The sequence below is a fragment of the Stylophora pistillata genome, chromosome 3 (assembly GCF_964205215.1).
Source record: "Stylophora pistillata chromosome 3, jaStyPist1.2, whole genome shotgun sequence".
Classification (NCBI taxonomy): Eukaryota; Metazoa; Cnidaria; class Anthozoa; order Scleractinia; family Pocilloporidae; genus Stylophora; species Stylophora pistillata.
The window spans coordinates 27,385,546-27,404,319 of NC_142521.1; the positions used below are offsets into that span (position 1 = coordinate 27,385,546).

At 37.7% G+C, this 18,774-nt stretch overlaps 1 protein-coding gene across 1 annotated transcript; it reads right to left on the bottom strand.

The window, feature by feature from the left end:
- Positions 1–51: 51 nt before the first annotated feature.
- Positions 52–17,457, bottom strand: LOC111329798 (atrial natriuretic peptide receptor 1). The gene is made up of 20 exons (XM_022934570.2): positions 16,468–17,457; positions 12,085–12,371; positions 11,563–11,698; positions 10,793–11,014; positions 10,153–10,234; positions 9,749–9,845; positions 9,219–9,323; positions 9,037–9,114; positions 8,377–8,481; positions 7,807–7,878; positions 7,330–7,498; positions 6,728–6,877; positions 6,356–6,530; positions 3,386–3,526; positions 2,943–3,066; positions 2,166–2,234; positions 1,693–1,867; positions 776–874; positions 419–510; positions 52–176 (listed from the first exon to the last, which is right to left on the bottom strand). Exons 1-20 carry the CDS (start codon positions 17,144–17,146, stop codon positions 69–71), a joined length of 3,165 nt encoding a protein of 1,054 aa, XP_022790305.2. The 5' UTR covers positions 17,147–17,457; the 3' UTR covers positions 52–68.
- Between the last annotated feature and the right edge of the window lie 1,317 nt (positions 17,458–18,774).

Consider the following 18,774-nt stretch of genomic DNA (forward strand, 5'->3'; position numbering starts at 1 on the left):
ATTCTCGATATTTTTGGTTAGTGGCTCTTAAGTTTCACACCTTTCATATTTTGTTGCATAGTCGTTTTTTATTTAAATGAATGTTCTTCCATTGGAGCCGCTTTACTGAGGTCTGGTAGAGACTTCAGAAAGCCGTCACGTCCGTTTAAGAAAAACGTGAGCAGTGTTCCTTTTCCCTGTAAAAACAACACACATACATAGTATTATATTAGTCCAATTTTAAGCAACAGCAAAGGGTACTCCAAAAACGATATAATTTCAGCTCGATTGCTAAAAAGTATACATATAATTAACCAAACCTAATAGAATGTGGTAAAAATCAATTAATTAATTAATTATTTTCAATGTGGTAAAAACTGGCAAAGCTAGAGATTGAAGTCGCGACTTTTAATGTTGCGTGAGTATTCATAAGGAGTACCTTCATTGACGTCCAACCTCTTTCCTCAATGTGATAACCGCCGATGTCATCCAGCAAGGACTTGCACTGAGAACTGACATGAATCCTAAGGGCTGCAAAATCCCAAAACAGTGATCTTTTAGTCTATTAGACTCTTTTCATACGCATTCCATATAAAAAAAATTACCACAAGAGTTCTGGTTTTCGAATTCGAATTCGAATTCGAATGCATATGTCAAGTTAATTTTGGCTTTATTAACTGAATTGCTGGTGTAAAGCTCCCACCGATAAGAGTTTTTAAGCTGAAGTTTCGAGCTGCTCTGTTCACGGTATTCGTGATTCGTGCTGGTTGTGTGATGTCATACATATCATACTTACCAAGCCCGCTGGATTCCATTCGGGACGCTGTGTTGACAGTATCTCCAAATAAACAGTAACGTGGCATTTTAAGTCCAACGACACCGGCAACACATGAGCCTGAAATTTTACAGTAGGTGTTTGTAAGACGGGTCATAAAAACTGATTTGGCGAAGTTTTGCTATATTAGCAATCGTCACAAGAATCCAGGACCGTGAGTTAGCCCTAATTAGATCGGAGGGAATCACAAGAATTGTACGTCCCTAAAGAAAGTTTTGCAAGTAATATTGTTACAAGGATGGAATTGTCTAGAAAGTTCGCGAAGGTCAATGTCACGCAATATGTTGTTTCAAGAATTTTCTAGAACTGACTCATCAGTTTAAAAATACAGTTTACTGTAATAGTTATGAATAGTTACTATTGTAATGGTTATAAATAGTTACTTTTGGAAACTTCTAGACTCTCTTCGGATGCTTATATGAGCAGCTCGTTAGTCAGGTTGTTGTTGTGATTTGGGACTTCGTTCCCTGTTTGTGATCTACAAGCGATATTGTATGACAAGTGACAAGTAAAGGGATTTTCCCGTTCGGATGTGATACTGATATTCTGCTGTCAAGTCCAGAGCTGTTTACCGTGGAGTGCGATACGTCGAAGGAAGTCTTCAGGAGATTTCGCCAAAGAAAAGGACAGTACTTTGCTTGTGGTCAGATAAGCGTAGATAAGTACATAGTTAATTTTAGTTGGATTGTTCCAAGAGTGGTCGCTAGCTCGTGTTAAGTTACCTCCCGTTGTTTACAGTTAAATAAATTGTGTTTCGCGGAAATAGCGAGGTTATTATCTTTCTGCCGGTAATCAGTTACCGTAACAATATCATTAGGTATGCGGAAGACAAACAGTTTAAGAGAAAACACAGAAATTCACGTTACGAGATAACTTACCAGAATGAATCCCAATTCTAAGTTGGAGCTGTTTCTCTGGGAGGTGTTTAATTTTAAAGTGACACATGTCACTCAAAAGATCAAGGGACATGTTGGCAATTTCTCCAGCATGAAGGATGCCATTGCGCTTGGGCAGTCCAGATACAACCATGTAAGAATCTCCAATTGTCTCAACCTATGGTGAACAATACATGTACATGTAGGTAAGAGTTTTAACAGATTGTACTCAAGGGAAAAACAATAGCAGACAAACAGAGAAGATCGACACCACCTAAGGCTGATACAACTGCCAACGAAAAGAAAATTAACGAACACGTCAACAATAACAATAAAAAAATGTAACAAAAACTACCACAACACCAATGATAACCAAGGTAAAACCTTAAGAAGACAATGAACAACTGCAATGGAAAAGAAAGCGGCATCATAATGAAAGAGATCATCTCTTATTTCAGAAGAGGTAATTTTCTTACCTTATAGACATCATGGCGATCAATGATATTGTCAAAGCAGGTATATAGATCATTTAATAGGTTAACAATCTGTGTAAAAAGAATTTAGTTAAATATGTGTCAATAATACTTAATGAAAATGATGCTCAATGAAAAAGAAATGCTTTTGTGTATTCGAAGACTATCCACGTCTGTACTTCCTTGATAGTTCAATATTGTCATGATTACTGTCATGAGTGCGATTGGCTTGGTAAGCCGTCAAAAATCGAAGATAAAATCAATACTGCTGCAGCTTAGGATAGGAGCTACCTCACAGCGAACAATCTTTTTGCGTCGTCTTTGACTCAATAATTGATCAACGAAAAATGGTGACGGTCAGTTAGTTAAGAATGAACGTTTTACGTTGTCACGTTAAAAAATCAGCCGTGTTCCTCGACCAGTGACCAACAAGAAGAAAATGATGTTGTACATTCTGGTTTTCATAAACAAATGAAGTTTTGATGATTTGTCTCCCGATGTAGGAGTCAGGGTTTTCGATTGTGTATTGATTAGTATTGATTGCAGCGATTGATAAGCCTGACCCTTTGATCGTGAGACAAAGAAGCAAACGTTGATTTTATCCATTGGTTTTGTTTTCAAACAAAAAGTTCTTTTAGCCAAATCGAATTTTCTTGAAAGATTTTGTCATTTCCCTCCACTATTCCTATTTTCGTGCACATTAACCTAACTGATCGATGAATTTGTAGTATTAATTTTTTTGATAGCTCAGATTGACAAGAAATAAAAACATTCGCTCACCTCTAGCGGCTTACTTTGGGCAGCTATTGTTGTGAAACCCACTATGTCACTAAAGAAAATTGTAACTTGATCAAAATATTCTGCCGTAACAGCCTCACCACGTTTTAACTGCTCTGCGACCGTCCTATTAGAAATGCAACAAAGCCTTATGTTAAAGTCATTGCAAATGTAAATATTTTATGAAGTCTCCAATTGAAAAATTAGGAAAATTATTTTTCTATTTCTTTTTCTACTTTTTAAAATTATGTTGACATGACTTTTTGAACAAAAAGAGTTTTGTACAATTTCACAAAATGTAATTTAGAGAGGAATTATCATCATTATTATGGCTATCAAAGATTGGAGTGATAAATGATAAAAGCAATAAGTAGATAAAATTGAAATCCCCTTTGGTCGGAAAGCATTTTAGAACTTTGAGATAGCTCCGAATCCTCTGTACTTACTTTGGCAGCATTCTGTATAGCAGGGCGTCTGTCTTTTGTTTCTCTTCCTCCAGTTGTTCAGTTCTCTCTCTGACGATCTCTTCCAGATGGTCTGTATATTTTTCCATCAGTGATATCATGTTGTCCATGATGTTGATGTCTCTTTCGAATAAAATCAATGAAAGGATCAGAAAGTGATAAAAGTAGATGAAGTCAAGTTTCAACCCCTCTCATTTCATAGATCAAGTGAGCCAAAAACTGGAAATGCGAACTCGATACTTTTTTCGATTCTTTTCAAAGTACGTCGTCCTCGGTGCAACAAGTATGACGCCAGTAACAAGGCTTACAGAGAACGTCACAAAGGAACAGACCGTTTTGTGTGTTGGAGTATCAACTTTAGGTGCGATGCCAAAATGCGTCTCATAGTGAGGTGCTCTTCAAATTCAAAATACTTTATTCAGAGCAACTATCGCTATTAAGGTGGCTGGACACAGTTTTTGATACCTTTGCTTTTTTCACCATTTTCTCTAAAACCCTTGATCTCTCGGTCGCCAAAATTGGCAGCAAGCAAGTTAACAACACAAACTTTGTTTCTGCGACAGTTAAGCTGCCTTGTGTGCCGTTGCCATGGCGACACGAATAGATCTAAATAGGCAATTAAAATCGGTTTTGTTTCTTTGTAGAAATTCTAGTCATTAGATTTTCTTTATAATTTTCATGCAGCGAGCTTGTAACGATACTCACAAGTTAACACCATTTTGCTAACAATTTAACAGAGAGATCTTTGATTATCCCTTGCTGAAGGTTCACTCGATTTTCTAGAATTTCCTTTGTTTAAAATCAATCTTTTTCAATACTCCAGTTACTTATTTCCTAAAGTATTTTTGTGCCAAATTTCGTGAAATTCTAATGGGTGGTTCTCGAGAAATAGGCATATTTCCGAGAAAGGAGTTTTCCATTCAGTCACAATTTTTTTACTTACTACGCATCCGCTGCATTTAACTGGTTTCTTTCGGTAACAACAAAAAAGCTGAGAATTGCTGGGTTCTTTGCACCGTTAACTTTTCTAACATTCTTTGTAACAAAAAATTAAAGCCCTGCGCCATCTATAGAGAAAAATAGCACAGATAGTGCGGATAGGTGTTAGTAAATGAAATGACCGCTCTGTTGACGGCATGTTTGTTTTTTTGCAATCCTTGTGCTGGATTACATCAGCAAAAGCGCGCACGGAAACTGTGTTCAGCCACCTTAAACTGTATTAAGAGAAGGTACATTAATTGTTGGGCGAGGAGGGCTGGAACCTGAGAGGGGAGGGTCATTAATAAAATTTGCAAACTAAGGGGAAGTCACATCTTTCACTTAAAGCTATTAGGGGAGGGTCATCCTATTAAACTTTAAATTCCACCCTATAAACTTCAAGAACATAATTTGATGCTTTCTTGATCGTTAAATTTACACGTGAAAACTGAATTATCTCAATTGATTATCATCATTAAGTAGCTATGTATGTATAAATACTCAGCAGTAGAAAATCACTATTTTCAGTGTATTTGATAACACATCTCTATATACAATTTTGCAAGTTATCTTAAAATCAATATGAGCAAGTTTATAAAAGTCCTTAAAAGTCAATCTGAGCCCACGAGACAAAGTTGTAATTCAAAAGAACGCTTTCGCTTGGAATTTATAGGGGAAAGGAAGCGTCAATGGGAATTGCATCAATCAGTGGCGAAGATAAAGAAAAAGATTTCCTTTGTTACATCTGGCAATCCGGCCACCGCAGGGAAGTACATGCATGAAAATTTCCAAGTTAACTCTCATGACTCCAGTACGATTACGAATAACAAGAATGGGCTGTCGAAAGTAAAGAATAAGATAGAGAAGCTTATCTGTGAGGTCAAAGAGCACGATAATGCGCTATTTATACCTTATGGGATTAAGCTGAAACCTGGATTCCAGGCAAAGCACAATGCTAATCAGGATTTCTTAAAAGATCTTTACTCAGCAAAATCTACAGTTTTGGAAACAACTGAGCTGTTGGAGAATGCACTTAGAAGAGTTGAGAGGATTTATCCTCGCTGAGGAAAAGCACCGAAAAGACATTCACGGATGAAGAAGCAACATCGCTGAAAGGCTGAGAAACGAGAAACCAGAAGGTATTCAGAAAATGAAGAAGCAGTCAAAAGAAAAATACTTAAAGTTGACATCGAAGTAATAAGGGACAACGAAGATTATGTAATTGACAATGATGATCTCATTGTTTCGGCAATCGCAAACATGAAAGCCTTTGAGATGAGATATTTGCCATCAATTCTTGACAATACTCCAGACAACACACTCAGTACATACAATAAAACGCTTCCTCTCGCCCCAATGTCGAAAAAAATTTGAAAGTATTCAAGAAAATCAATGTGATCATGAAGATAGTTCGAGCGATACAGATGAATAATTATACGGACTCGGACTAGACGTAGGACTATTATGCTCCTTGAATGTTTGTGTAAATGTATAATTGTATAATGTAAACACAAAAACACTCAAGAACGTGTGAATTTATATTCATACAATTTAATACTGTAGCCTAGTGCACGTGCCGAAAAAAAGAAAAAACATCGTACGTTCTCATTCAAATGCTACACTTGAAATCAAAATTAGCTAGGCAGTTTTTGCAATATAAGAATTTGATTTGAATATTTCATGACTTTTGCGAGCCCTGCATGTTCGAAATTTATGCTGTGTATATTTGACTGCTGAGAGAAAATAATCTTTAATATATTTATATATGGTTTGGGGGGGAGGCTTATGAGTATTGTTACTGCTTTCCTGGGGAAGGTCATAACTTTAGTTTCAAAATAACTGGGGAGGGTCTAACATTTTTTGGGAAAAATTGATCTGAATTCTCCAGCCCTCCCCCCCAGTAATAAACCTACCTTCCCTAAACGGAATCCCGATATTTAGGTCGTTGTTCGTTGGCTGAGATACAGAACTTACTTTCCATTGTTAATTCCTTTTATTGTTTGAAGAACGTCACTGAATCTTGGCCGTAAAGTTGGGTCATCACTCCAACAGGATCGCATCATTCTCACGTACAGTCCATTTCCAAAGCTGGATGGAATGACCGGACGAAAGGGAGGGTTCTCTCTTTTCTGTACCTTGCTGACAATTGCTGTTGATAAATAGAAATTATTATTAGAGTTATACATGTTATCGGGAATGTTGAGCGTCCTATAGTAACATTTTATTAACAACTCACCAGGATTGGTTTTTTTAAAAATGATTTTCTTTGCAATCTAAACGAGCTAAGTTTCCCTCTAATGTCTGAATTAACTATTTCAAAGTCAGAGGTAAACGTCTGAGGCTTACTTTTTGCCTCCATGAAGTCATTCATGGCATATGGCAGACCTCTAAGAAGAATCTCTTGCAGAATAATGCCGTAGCTGTAGACATCTCCCATTTGTGACTTAGATAAATCATTCCTGCCATCCAGGTGCTCCGGTGCTCGCCACAAAAGTTCTGAAAAGTTAAAAAAAGAAAATGAATATGAATTGTTATGTGAATGCTCTTTTTTATGTACAATTTACTCAAAGAAGATAGCCTAGTTAGGGTGACGTTTTCACATCATTCGATTCTTCATCACTGTTATCTTAAGCGCTTTAACTGAATTGGCGAATCAAGGTTGAAAATAAATTGGCTCTTCCCAGGACTTATCGACTACCATCTTTCCTTTCGCTGAACTTAAACGCCCGATTTTAGGAAGCTTCGAAATGAGACGTCATGGATCAACTAAAACCCTAAAGCCTCGCTTAGGTGTCACTCAATTGTCGTGGATCGAACTCCCTTCCTGCATCTGATATAACGAGACCTCTATTTCCACCTCTATTGAAAACTCCAGTTTTTTCTTTTTGTTCTCTGCCTCCAAACATACGGCCATTCAGTTAGATTTATTGGTATTTTGAACTACTCACTGTTATATTCCGCATCAAGACCAAGATACGAGTCAACCTTCTGTCCTGCTTTAAAATTTTCTAGTCCGACATCGGTTATTTTACAAACCCAACGGCTGTCTACGACACAGTTTGAAGACCGCAGGTCACCATGGTAAAGAATTGAGCTTTTGTGTAAGAAAAACATTCCCTGTAGAGACATTACACTCGTCAAAAATTTAGTATACATATGTGAATAGCATAAACATTTGTCATAAACAGAAGCAAAAACGAAGGCTAAAACAGCAGCAGTGATGAACCTCAATCTTTTAGATATGAGTAGTAAATATTTCGTTTTTCATATTTCTGCCATAAAAATAAGCATTCCTAACAACAAATTAGACTCTTATTCTGGTAAGAATTATAAAAACGAGGCAGGGTTTTCAGCGTCAAAGTATTTCTCTTGTACTTGTTTTTTGTTTTGCTAGATTTAGGCACTAATATGCCATCTGTTCTTACTCTTGCGATATCGGATGCAAAGGACATTTTAAACATCCAGTCAAGCTTCATCTTCTCATTATTCAAAACATCCTGAAAGAGAGATTGGCGAATGATATGTTTTTAATGTAGCAAATAAGGAAGATTCTCTACACGGTCTGGGAGTAGCTTACTAGATCATGTTAGCGTAGTAAAGTGATTACATGAATTATTTTTCTCCTTCGCACCTTGGGAGCTCTGTACTTTGGACTCCCAACGCATTACATGATTCGGCCTGTGATGAGCAAAAGGCCTAGCTTCAGTTTCAATCGAGGTTATGCCACTTTTTTATATCATCATGGCTATCGTCCTGATGGAACTGCACCTTTGGCTCATGCAAAATCTGATTTTGTATTAATGGTTTACGTATGTTGTTGTTAGTCAGGTTAGCGAAACTTTTAGAAAAGCAATTCTTGAATAAAAAGCAAGTAATCGACACCAATGGTAGATAGCTAAGTCTTTTCTTATGATTAGCCATTAACATTATCAAAAAGCGTGTGTAGACGAGAGACCCTAAAATCGTGTCTTTGTCCTCACTCCTTTAAAATATACCTGCAGACTTCCCTTGTTACAGTACTGTGTTAAAATCCATATATCTGGCGAGTCCATGCACGCACCGATGAATCGATTGATATTTGGATGTTGAAGCTCGTATACCTATGTAAGATATACACTACTGTGAAGAGCAGTGATTAAAGTTCACATGTTTTGAACTTCAATTTTCTTGTGGAAGGAAAATTAGATTGTTTTTCGAGATCTTCAAGAAATTATATTGCAAAGGAAGAGATTTGATGTTAGATACGACTGTGAAATCGTCATTTGAAGGGAGCCCCTCTTCCAAATTTCCGAATGGAATAGGGCAATATACTATTGTTGTGATCCAACGGAAGTGAATTGGAATTCTGTTTGTTCACGGATTACTTTCCTTCAGAAGACGACCATTTTACGTGCGCACGTGGTTTTACGATACTATCTAAATTGACCGATCTCTACACTTTGTCAAGGGCCATTCACGCTGGGGAGAGGGTTTTAAACCTTTTACAAAACCACATCTTGAAAATAAGCTAAAATTTTGTCTGTTGTCTCAGGTTTACGACGACAGCTGGTGTCGTGTTTTTGGGTGGCTGTTTATGGGACACTCAATCTTTGTTGGCCGTTTATGACTATTTTGTTGTGCTGCACTTTAAATGTTTGTGGTACACAGCGGATTACCTCTTTTAATTCCATGAGAATTGTCCTTGACAAAGTTATGTGCGTCTTTCTCAGCTTCTTAACTGCTACCACTGTGGACTAAAGAATTTAAATGGAAACAAATCATTGAGATGGGGAATTATTATTTCAGTATCTCACCGGGCACCTTTCTAATTCCAGTCCTCGAGAAATATATAACAAACCTTAAAAATTGCCACTTTTGTAAATACTTGTCCTCTTATTTCATCTTCCTCTAAGGCTCTCGAATTCATACTGCTGTCACCAGAGCCAATGCTAGATGTTGAGATCTGCCAAAAACATTACAATGTTCATAATAGAGATAACTTAATTACTTAAGCCCGTCCATATCTTCTTTAACAGCTACAGTAAAGTCTAAATTGACGCACGCTCAAAAAGCGGTACTGGAAGAGTTTTTTTTTGCACCCGATTGCTGATGGTTGCACAAGGCAATCTCACGCCTTTTCCTTTGCGTGAGTTATTTTTGGGCCACACTTTTTTTGGGAAAACGTCCAATATAAACAGTTGGTGTCAGACAGTATGCCAAATGTAAAGTCATAAGTGCGATCTTGACCCTGTATCTTTCTTTAATCTTGGCAAAGGGATAGTGAAAACATACAAGACTGAGGATATAAACGCGTTCTTAGAACGGTAGGTGACAACCCTAATTTCTATTTCATAAAAGATAAAAATGTGTTCAGGGATTGTTTCTCACCATGCTTCTTCCATCCAGAGCTTTTCTTGTAAAGTTTATATCTGCCGAAGAAATTTTCCAACGTTGGCTCTGAAGTGACGACTCAAATGCTTTCCTCCTAAATGTAAAGTAAGTATCATGATAAGGCCAGCCACTCTATTGACGGAAGAGCAAAGTACATTGGGATGGAAATTTGCAGCATATTAGTATTTTATCACCTAAATAGAAGAGGTGACGGGTCCGTAGTAATTGAAAGGTATTTTTAAATTTATTGTGGGTGACATCGATTAGCATGTCAATCGTTTTGAACTAACAGACCGATAGAAAATTTCCATGAATATATTCAGTTACAAAGTATAAGCAGAAAATTACTTTACGAATCATTCAATCATACGATAAGTTCCTATATATAATATACTGCTTACTTGTAATAAACAAGAAGAACACCCATGCAAATTATAAGAGCAGTGAAGGCTGAGAGTGCATAAACAGCGATCCTCCAAATCACTAGCAAATAAAACGATAAGATACTCATTAATAAGGAATAACATAAAAGCTTGATGACGGATTAAATTTATACATAGATAAACTTTTCATCAAACTTAGTTTCTCAATAGGAAACGCTCAAAGATGCGTTTACTTTCCAATTAAAGTTGGAAAGTAAAGCTTAAAGATGGCTTAAAGCGAAGCAAGACGGTAAACACAACCGCTATGCCCTGTCTAGTAACGAAAAATTTGCGGCTCAAATGATCCAGTTTGGATTATGTTTTTGTCAAACGTTTTATCGTATTTAAGGGAAAATTTGCGGCCGCGGGCACCTTGTGCTAAGGTTGTGACAGCTAATAATTACTCAGTCAAAAGGGCAAAATGGGCAAGTTTTTGGACAAAACTACTTCCTTAAGGAAGGACTAAAAATAGAATGAGTAACCCTCTTATTATTTCTTATTCAAATATAATCAGGATACAAATGGTTGAGAAGTTTCGCTTTGTTTGTGAAGCTTGTCGGCTTGTCTGTGAAGCTTGTACTGTTGTTTTAAACACGGGTAATCGTTGTTATTATCATACCTGGAGACGAGCAGAATTCTCTGTTAAAGCCACACTTAGGTCTTCCCAATGGAGCAACTACAGACCCTCCTGGCCAAAGAGTCGTTGCGTTTATGAACTCGAGTTCTTCTGAGTGCCGAAAGTAGTTTGCAACACGAACCATTCTGCCATTTTGAAAGTTCTTCATTTGGAGGGTGATCGCTCTATCCCCATTTTCATCTATAAAAACTAGCCCAGAAACACCTGCACGAGACGAAACATCATGCCTAGTCAACGCGAGCATTTTAAGTAAGCCTTCAGAAATGAAGGAAGAAGAACTGAAATGGAAAGTAGCGAAGTTGTGAGAAAAGGAAGGGGAGCTACTTGCTCTCCTTCAACTTCTGGCTTCGCAGCCTCTTTTTTAGGGCTCGGTTGCTCTTTCTTTATGGCTTCGCCAATCACCCTTGGAACCCAGGCAGCTATGAAGTCACGATAATTGAAAGAAAGATAGCAGATTCAGTGCAAAGTTAGGCCAATGCATTTTGATATCTTAAACTAATTTTTAGGTGTTTCAATTCACGAGTGGCTCCAGTCGACATTCTTGCGCAGGAAGATGAAATTTCTGACTAAAAAAACTGATCACTTACTCACTGACTAATCTTCGTGATAAAAAGTATTTAAATTAGACGGTAGCTGTGGATCAACACAACGGAAACAGAACAAGAGCATACACACAGACAATTCATCTCGAAAATAGAGGATGACATAGCCACATCATGAAAAGAAAGTTACGTCGCATCACATGTAAGTACCCTCAAAGCTTCTGTTTGTCATGCGCTTGATCAGTGCTTCTCCATCCGCAAGGTCTCCTCCAGCTCGTAAAAGGTCATGGGCTGCTCGAGCATACAATATCACTGCATCATGGAGAAAACCCGCGTAGATATCCACCTGAAGAACAGGGGATATTGACAAACACTCAGCATAAGATGAAATCCCTGGGAGTATTACACATTGGTTCATCTTTGTTATCCGTTATATATCGAAATGAAAACTCATGTTCTTGAAACCTGTTTACTCCTCGCTTATGCGAATCTAAGAGTGCTGTACAGACCTGCAAATAACACTGGAAGAGAAATTCCATGTGTACACGGGCCCATGTATTATTCACTATTTACTTCACGATGTTTATATTACAAAATTCTGAGTGCAAATTTTTTTCCTCCCTTGCCAACTTCGCAGCGAAAACGAAAATTATCGGCGCCTGATAAGTGTATATTGATTAATGAATTTATTTTACCACTGACCCAATTAATTCACTAATCCTCAGCTCTTACCTCATCACCCTGTGGCATCTGATATCCTAAGCCAGCGAACTCAGGCATTTTCTGTCGAACTTTTTCCTCAAACTTCTTGTATGCCGTATTTACTGGAACATAATTAGCAATGTCCATGAGGCCTTCGAATGCTTCACAAGCTTCTTTGTCCCTTCCGTCGTTCCCCTTACAGTTTTCGGGTGTGATTTCAAAGGTGAAGAAGGCGTATGTTGTCGAAATCATCTCTAAATCGTGCAGGTTTAACATGATCTGCCGTATCGAGTTTCCATAGCCAATAAGGATAAAAACTAAGTAATGAAGAGAATGTGTTGCATAAAAAGTTATGAAAAACATAACTACATCAACAACAACAAAACAAAACAAAGAAAAATATGCAAAGAAACAAGATGAAACTATAACTTCTTGCCTAGAGGGAGGCCTTAGAAGAGAAATTATACCCTGTTGTGGCTTTGCTTTTGTAGAGAATGCCGTAAATCTGTCTGTAAATCTTTTTTTTGTTATAATTTTGTATATTAATGACTGGGACTGAGTTATTAAACTCTCGGAAATGCTGTTAGAATAAAAAGCTCCATCATTATCGATATAATTTTCTTAACTGTTCCCTGGTGTCTGTTTCCATCTGGGCAGCACGGGTGGGCTACAATTTCGTCTAATCTAAACTAAAAATATGTATCTTTATTATCCAACTAAACCTAGATGAGTACAAATGACGCCATAGACGAGTACAACTATCCCGCGCTATTTGTACTCGTCTATTGTAGAGTACCGGTTAAACAGGTTTTCTCGCATCGCGCAAGCGAAGAATTGGATTTTAGTTACGAAAGAAAAAAAACAAATGTGGACAATTTGAATCATATTTCCGACGACGAAGAGTCAGAATGGCTGGCAAATATAGATCCAAGTTCATTAGACGAATCGAACGAAGAAAAACAGCTTGACGACCATAAAATTTCTTCATTTAATGAAGAAAATAGAAGCAGCAACACAACAACGCGCCAATTCCGTTCCGCCTCGCATACTTCTGTCACGCACTCCCCGTAAATAAACATCCGCAAAATTCGCCCGCACTGAAATAACAGTTCGACGTGTTGGATAATAAATAACTTATTAGACGTTTTGTTGTGTAGTATCGCTGAGTATTTTTACTCGTTATTTGTAGTAGGGCTCGTCAAAATACGGCACAACTCGTACAATTACTCAGCGATATTACACAACAAAACGTCTAATAAGATATATTTATTTACTCGCTTAATTTGCAAAACATCGGAGTTGAAGATACATTTCTGTCATAGGTTTTGTTTGTAGGTTTGCAGCTACATTACAATCTTCAATCTTTCGAGGATAGTCAAGTCCTAAGTTTCAACGGAAAGGGAAATATGATGGCAATGCGGACAAAAGATGTTGAAACAAAAAGATTTTTATGTGAATCAGTTACGCTGCTAATGATTCGTTTGATCTCAGTAGTGTGGCAGAAGACTGATTGCTTTCCAATTATCATCTAATATTTGTCCTTTTCCTGTTATTTGTAACAATTGTCCGCCTTATAAAATACATTCACACAATGCTCCAAATTTCTCAGATATTCTTTGTGCAAGGGCTTAAAACTCAATGAAATGACTGTGGATCAACATATAATCAGCTAAAGAACACCAAAGACATCATTTGACGTTTGTTAATCAACCAACATCATGATGTCATCTTTCTTAAATATTTCTTCATCTCAATTTCCTTTTACGTGGCGTCTTAGATGCCATCATCCATTTGTCATATAATGTCCGCCTCAAAACAACTTTAACCCTAATGACTTTATGGTTCAAGGAATGTTTTCATAAGTACATTTACCCATCATTACCACCCCCACCTCTAGTTCGAATTGTTGTGGTTCAGTTTCCTTGCAGTATTTACTTGGTCAAGAGACGAGTTTCCGTCAGTGAAATATAGATTTTCTTTTATGGGGCCTAACTTTCGGTCGAGCCATCAAGGGTCGAGGGTCTTATGTCGAGGTCGAGGATATTTAGTCGAGGGTCCCTTTCTTATTTTTCTTGGCGATAGAAAATACGAGTCATCGCATTGCGTGGGATCGGATGTTGACGTTGTTATGAAATCAAGGAAAACTAGTTCTGTTAAAATAAATTGACTTGAGTTCAAATGCGATCTTGAACGTCACATTTCGAAATGCGGGAATTTTCAAGTTCGTTATCATTTCTCGTATGAACTTTTTTGGCCCTAGCATGGATATGTTTCAGGGTTAACTGGCGTGCATGGATTTTTTTTTTCATTCAATTTTCCCTTTCGCGAAAATTTTTTTTTTGTACTTCGCTCGCCCTCACCCCTTAAGTATTTGAATTGTCCGTCGTGTTTTAGCGACGAACACGAACCGGAAGCAAGGCCTTTTCTCTTTTTATATGCCTTGATGATACCACATTTGTATTGATAAGTGTCAATACTCTTATGGAGGCAGTCTGCCTGAAAATTTAGACAAAACCACCACCCAAGAACTTCCGCTGGAAAGTACGTACACGCATATCTTTACCACAGACGCCACGCGATATTCAAAGGAATACCTTTGTTGTTTACTTTCCACCATTCTGGTTTTAACATTTTGTGCAGATAAACAACTGCACGAAGAAAAAGTATTCCCTGAAGAAGGTTTATTTTAGCCAACGTGTAGCTGCACCCTCCCCTGAATGGAAAAACGGAAAATTTTCGTCACCTCCAATGAACAAATAAGTGATTCAGTAATAGAAAAGGGTGGGTAATTCAATTTCAACAAAAATAGTTATTGAATTTGAAAGTAATCAGTAAAAAAAATGCACTACCGCTACTAAATGATAAAACAATGTCAAAAATTACTCCGAACAACTTCAATTTATTTTAACAGAACTAGTTTGCCTCGATTTCGTAACAACGTCAACATCCGGTCTCACGTAATGCGATGACTCGTATTTTCTATTGCCAAGAAAAAGAAGAAAGGGACCCTCGACTAGGAACATGGGCTGCGAAAAAGAAAAACAAAAAAAGGGACCCTCGACTAAATACCCTCGACCTCGACATAAGACCCTCGACCCTCGATGGCTCGAACAAAAGTTAGACTCTCTTTTATGATATCCTTAGTTATAAACACTCATAGAAACTAATCGACACCGGTTAGTCTATACTGTTTTATATTTAGTATTGGTCACGTATTAGTTATGTTTTGACATGCAAACTCCTTAAGCGTGACATTGTTTTGATAATATGCACCCGTATTCTTCTTTTGTGATCGATTGCCTTTTTATGCAGAACGCATAAACCCACCAGAAAAATTAACGATCGACCTACTGAAAATGAATTTCCTGCACAAAATCGGGCTTTCTCCTCGAAATTGATGTTATTTGCTCGATTCTTGGGTTAGTTTGGAAGTAACAATAGACTTCAGATTCCATGCACTTCACCTCCTGTGGTTTGCCTATATTATTTAGGTTTAAAAGACGTAATTTGGAGCTTTCCTCTAAAGCATCTGCTACGCTGTACTGGGGAGCCTTAGCTTAATTTTGCAGTTGGCCTGGATTTGGAAACAGGCTTTGCAGTCTGTTTTTTTCGGTTGCATTTATGGTTTAAATGGGCTGGCATGACGCACTCTATTTACATTTGAATGAAATACTAGAGGACAAACCGAGAGTATATTTGCTCACCGATCTATTAAGATAGCATGATACCGACTTTTACTCTTTTATCAATAATCTAAACGAATGAAGACGGTACGAAAGAATATATCTTTTATCAAACTGCAGAAACGAGGGAGCATAAGGATTTATTTTTTTTGCGTGAGTACAGGTCAGAAAAAAAATGGAATATTGAGGAATAATATCTGATGCGTATCGTTTGAATAAATCAGCTGTTCGAAAGAAAAATATAATGGCGGATTGACCTTACGAAAAGATAATTGTATCTTTTGAGAAAGGATCTTTTGAACGTTGACTTATGAAAAGGATCAAAAAGAAAATGTTAGAAAATATTTCAACGTCGTGTAATCTGTTTGCAGTGATTCAGCATTTAAAATTTCTTGCTTATTGCTAACAAAGGCGATTTGGAATAAGAAGTGTTTAATAGATCTAACTAATCCCTAAAGATACCTACCTATCTAACACAAAAACAGGGTTAGTAGAGGGGACCCAGTCCCCTCTACTAACTCTGACAAAAAGCATCAAAATAAAACATTGCAAAGGTATAACTGAAATAACCTTCAACAACCAATGATATTATAGTAATTAATTCCTCGTCTTAAAGTGATAAAACTACTTATAGGTTGAGTTTACCCTATGTTTTGCCTTTTTGCAGATTTTCGTGAGATAAATACTTCTAGAAAAATTTTTCATGCAGACACAAGTACTACCTACTCACCATGTGCCTCTTCTCTCGCAGAACTCAACATATTTTTGAATTGCTCATCGGTCGTAATACCGGGGCTGAATACGTGAAAAGAAGCGACAGTGAATTTCCCGCTTGTGCTACCATCAATTTCGTCTCTCACAAAATTAGCAACTTGCGACCATAGGCTTTCTGTGGAGGCTAGAATCCCAACACGACTCCAGCTATATTTTTGCATAATATTCAGAAAAAACTTTCCGGTTTGTGCGTACGTTCCAACTGTTCGAACGAATGTTGGATATTTCTTTTTATCTGAAAGCGCAGATTCGCCACAAGCAAATGATATCATAGGCTTTTCCCAGTACGCTGCTAAATAACCACCTGGTATACATCCAACAGAACAGCCTGGCCCGAGAAAGGCATGAATTGGTGGCTTCTTCGCTTGTAAGTCGACCATGGATCTCAGCGTGGCACCGGTATCACAAGCGCTATCTTGCCAGTAATATGTAAAGTTATAATTTGGCAGCAGGTTGAGATCGTTCTTTATCGTATCAAAGGCAACAAGCAACGCTGATGCCATTCTCGGTCCCACTGGCCAAGTTCCATTCCACGCTATCAGAGCTCCTAGTCTTATTTCTTCAGAAGTTGACAGACGATGGAAAAGACCATTGAAAATAGCAACGATTAAGGCCATAAGAAGCTTTGTTTTCATATTCGCTGATGCTACTGGCAGTGATGAACAAAATGTATCAGCTTCATGTATTATAGTATTGTTGAACCTCCATATTTCGAGCTAAACTCTCTAAGAGTTTGCCAATTCATTACAAAAGCTCTGAGGAAGGTGCTAGAAGCTTTCTGATCCAAATGGCATCGTATATCGACTCCAGTTCCATTACTTTGAACGAAATCTCCTTGGAAATAAGCTTGCATTAGTATAAGGTGTTGGGTGTCAGCAAAACAAAAAGAAGACAGATGTAGATTTGTTTTAGTTGGAGGAAAATAAACGAATTCGAATGGAGCGCGCATGGGCCAATTTATCCAATTTTCCGTCTCGATGGCAGTTGTAAATTAGTTTGAATTATTCAAACTTGACGGTAATTTAAATTCATGACCGAGAAAGAGTTTGTTTGCTTTAATTCATATTGGGGATGTGCGTTAGTAGGGTTGTTAAAGTTGTGTGCAGATCCTGTTTATAAAATGAAGGGCTATAGAAAATGATAGAGTTACCGAAACCAAAAGCTAGACTTAACATCAAGCTGAGAGAGAACACGTTGCGAAATATATCTCGGTGTGATTCGACAATTAATATAGTTATGCAAAAGCACCTGCGCGGGCGTGAATACAGTGTGAAAAGTTGGTAAACTAATAATTCCATTTTGCGGAAGACACCTATGGAAATTCGACACGATAACGGAGAAATGATATTATGCATTTTCAGTGTATTGTTTAAGGCTTTTATTTTGATAAACATTTGGAAGCAAAACGTTCATTGGAAGGAAAAATAGATATTTAGTGCATCTGCTCCAAACAATCTCTGTGTTCATAAAGCATAGATAATTGGGAGATTTCGAAGTCTAATTTGAGCACAATTTTTTCTCGTTACATCTGGAGCCAAAGGGAAGCCAATTTAAATTCCTTAACGACTGCAGTTCGCGTCTACTTTAAATATAAAAAGAAACAAGACTTCTTTTGTAAAAACTCAACCAAAATCTCGGGATATTAAAAATGAGAGATATATATACATATATATATTCTGTATACGAGGGAAACCCTGACCCTGTACACTCCAAATAATCATACTTAAGTAGAGTAAATGTTTGAAAAGAAAATTTGCCCTGAGCGGGATTTGAACCCACGTCCCCTTGTTACTAGTCAGGTGTGATAACCACTACACTATAAAGACAACCATGCTGGCAACACGGCAATCGAAGATGTGATTTACGTGATCGGAGACGTGGTCTCCCGGGAAACTTAATTTTCAAGGTGACAGGGTAGGGGAAGCCTATAACCCCATATGAAACCCAACTAAGGATCTATTAAAGATACACGACCGAAGTCAACTTTAATAGATCCTTAGTTGGGTGTCATATGGGGTTATAGGCTTCCCCTACCCTGTCACCTTGAAAATTAAGTTTCCCGGGAGACCACGTCTCCGATCAGGTAAATCACATCTTCGATTGCCGTGTTGCCAGCATGGTTGTCGTGATAGTGTAGTGGTCATCACACCTGTCGTTAGTGGAACTCTCAGGCCAACAAAGGTGCACCGCGCCAGGAGGATCAATAAAGATTCGCAGTCCAAACCTCACAGCAAACACGAACGTGGAAAGTTTAAAAATTGCG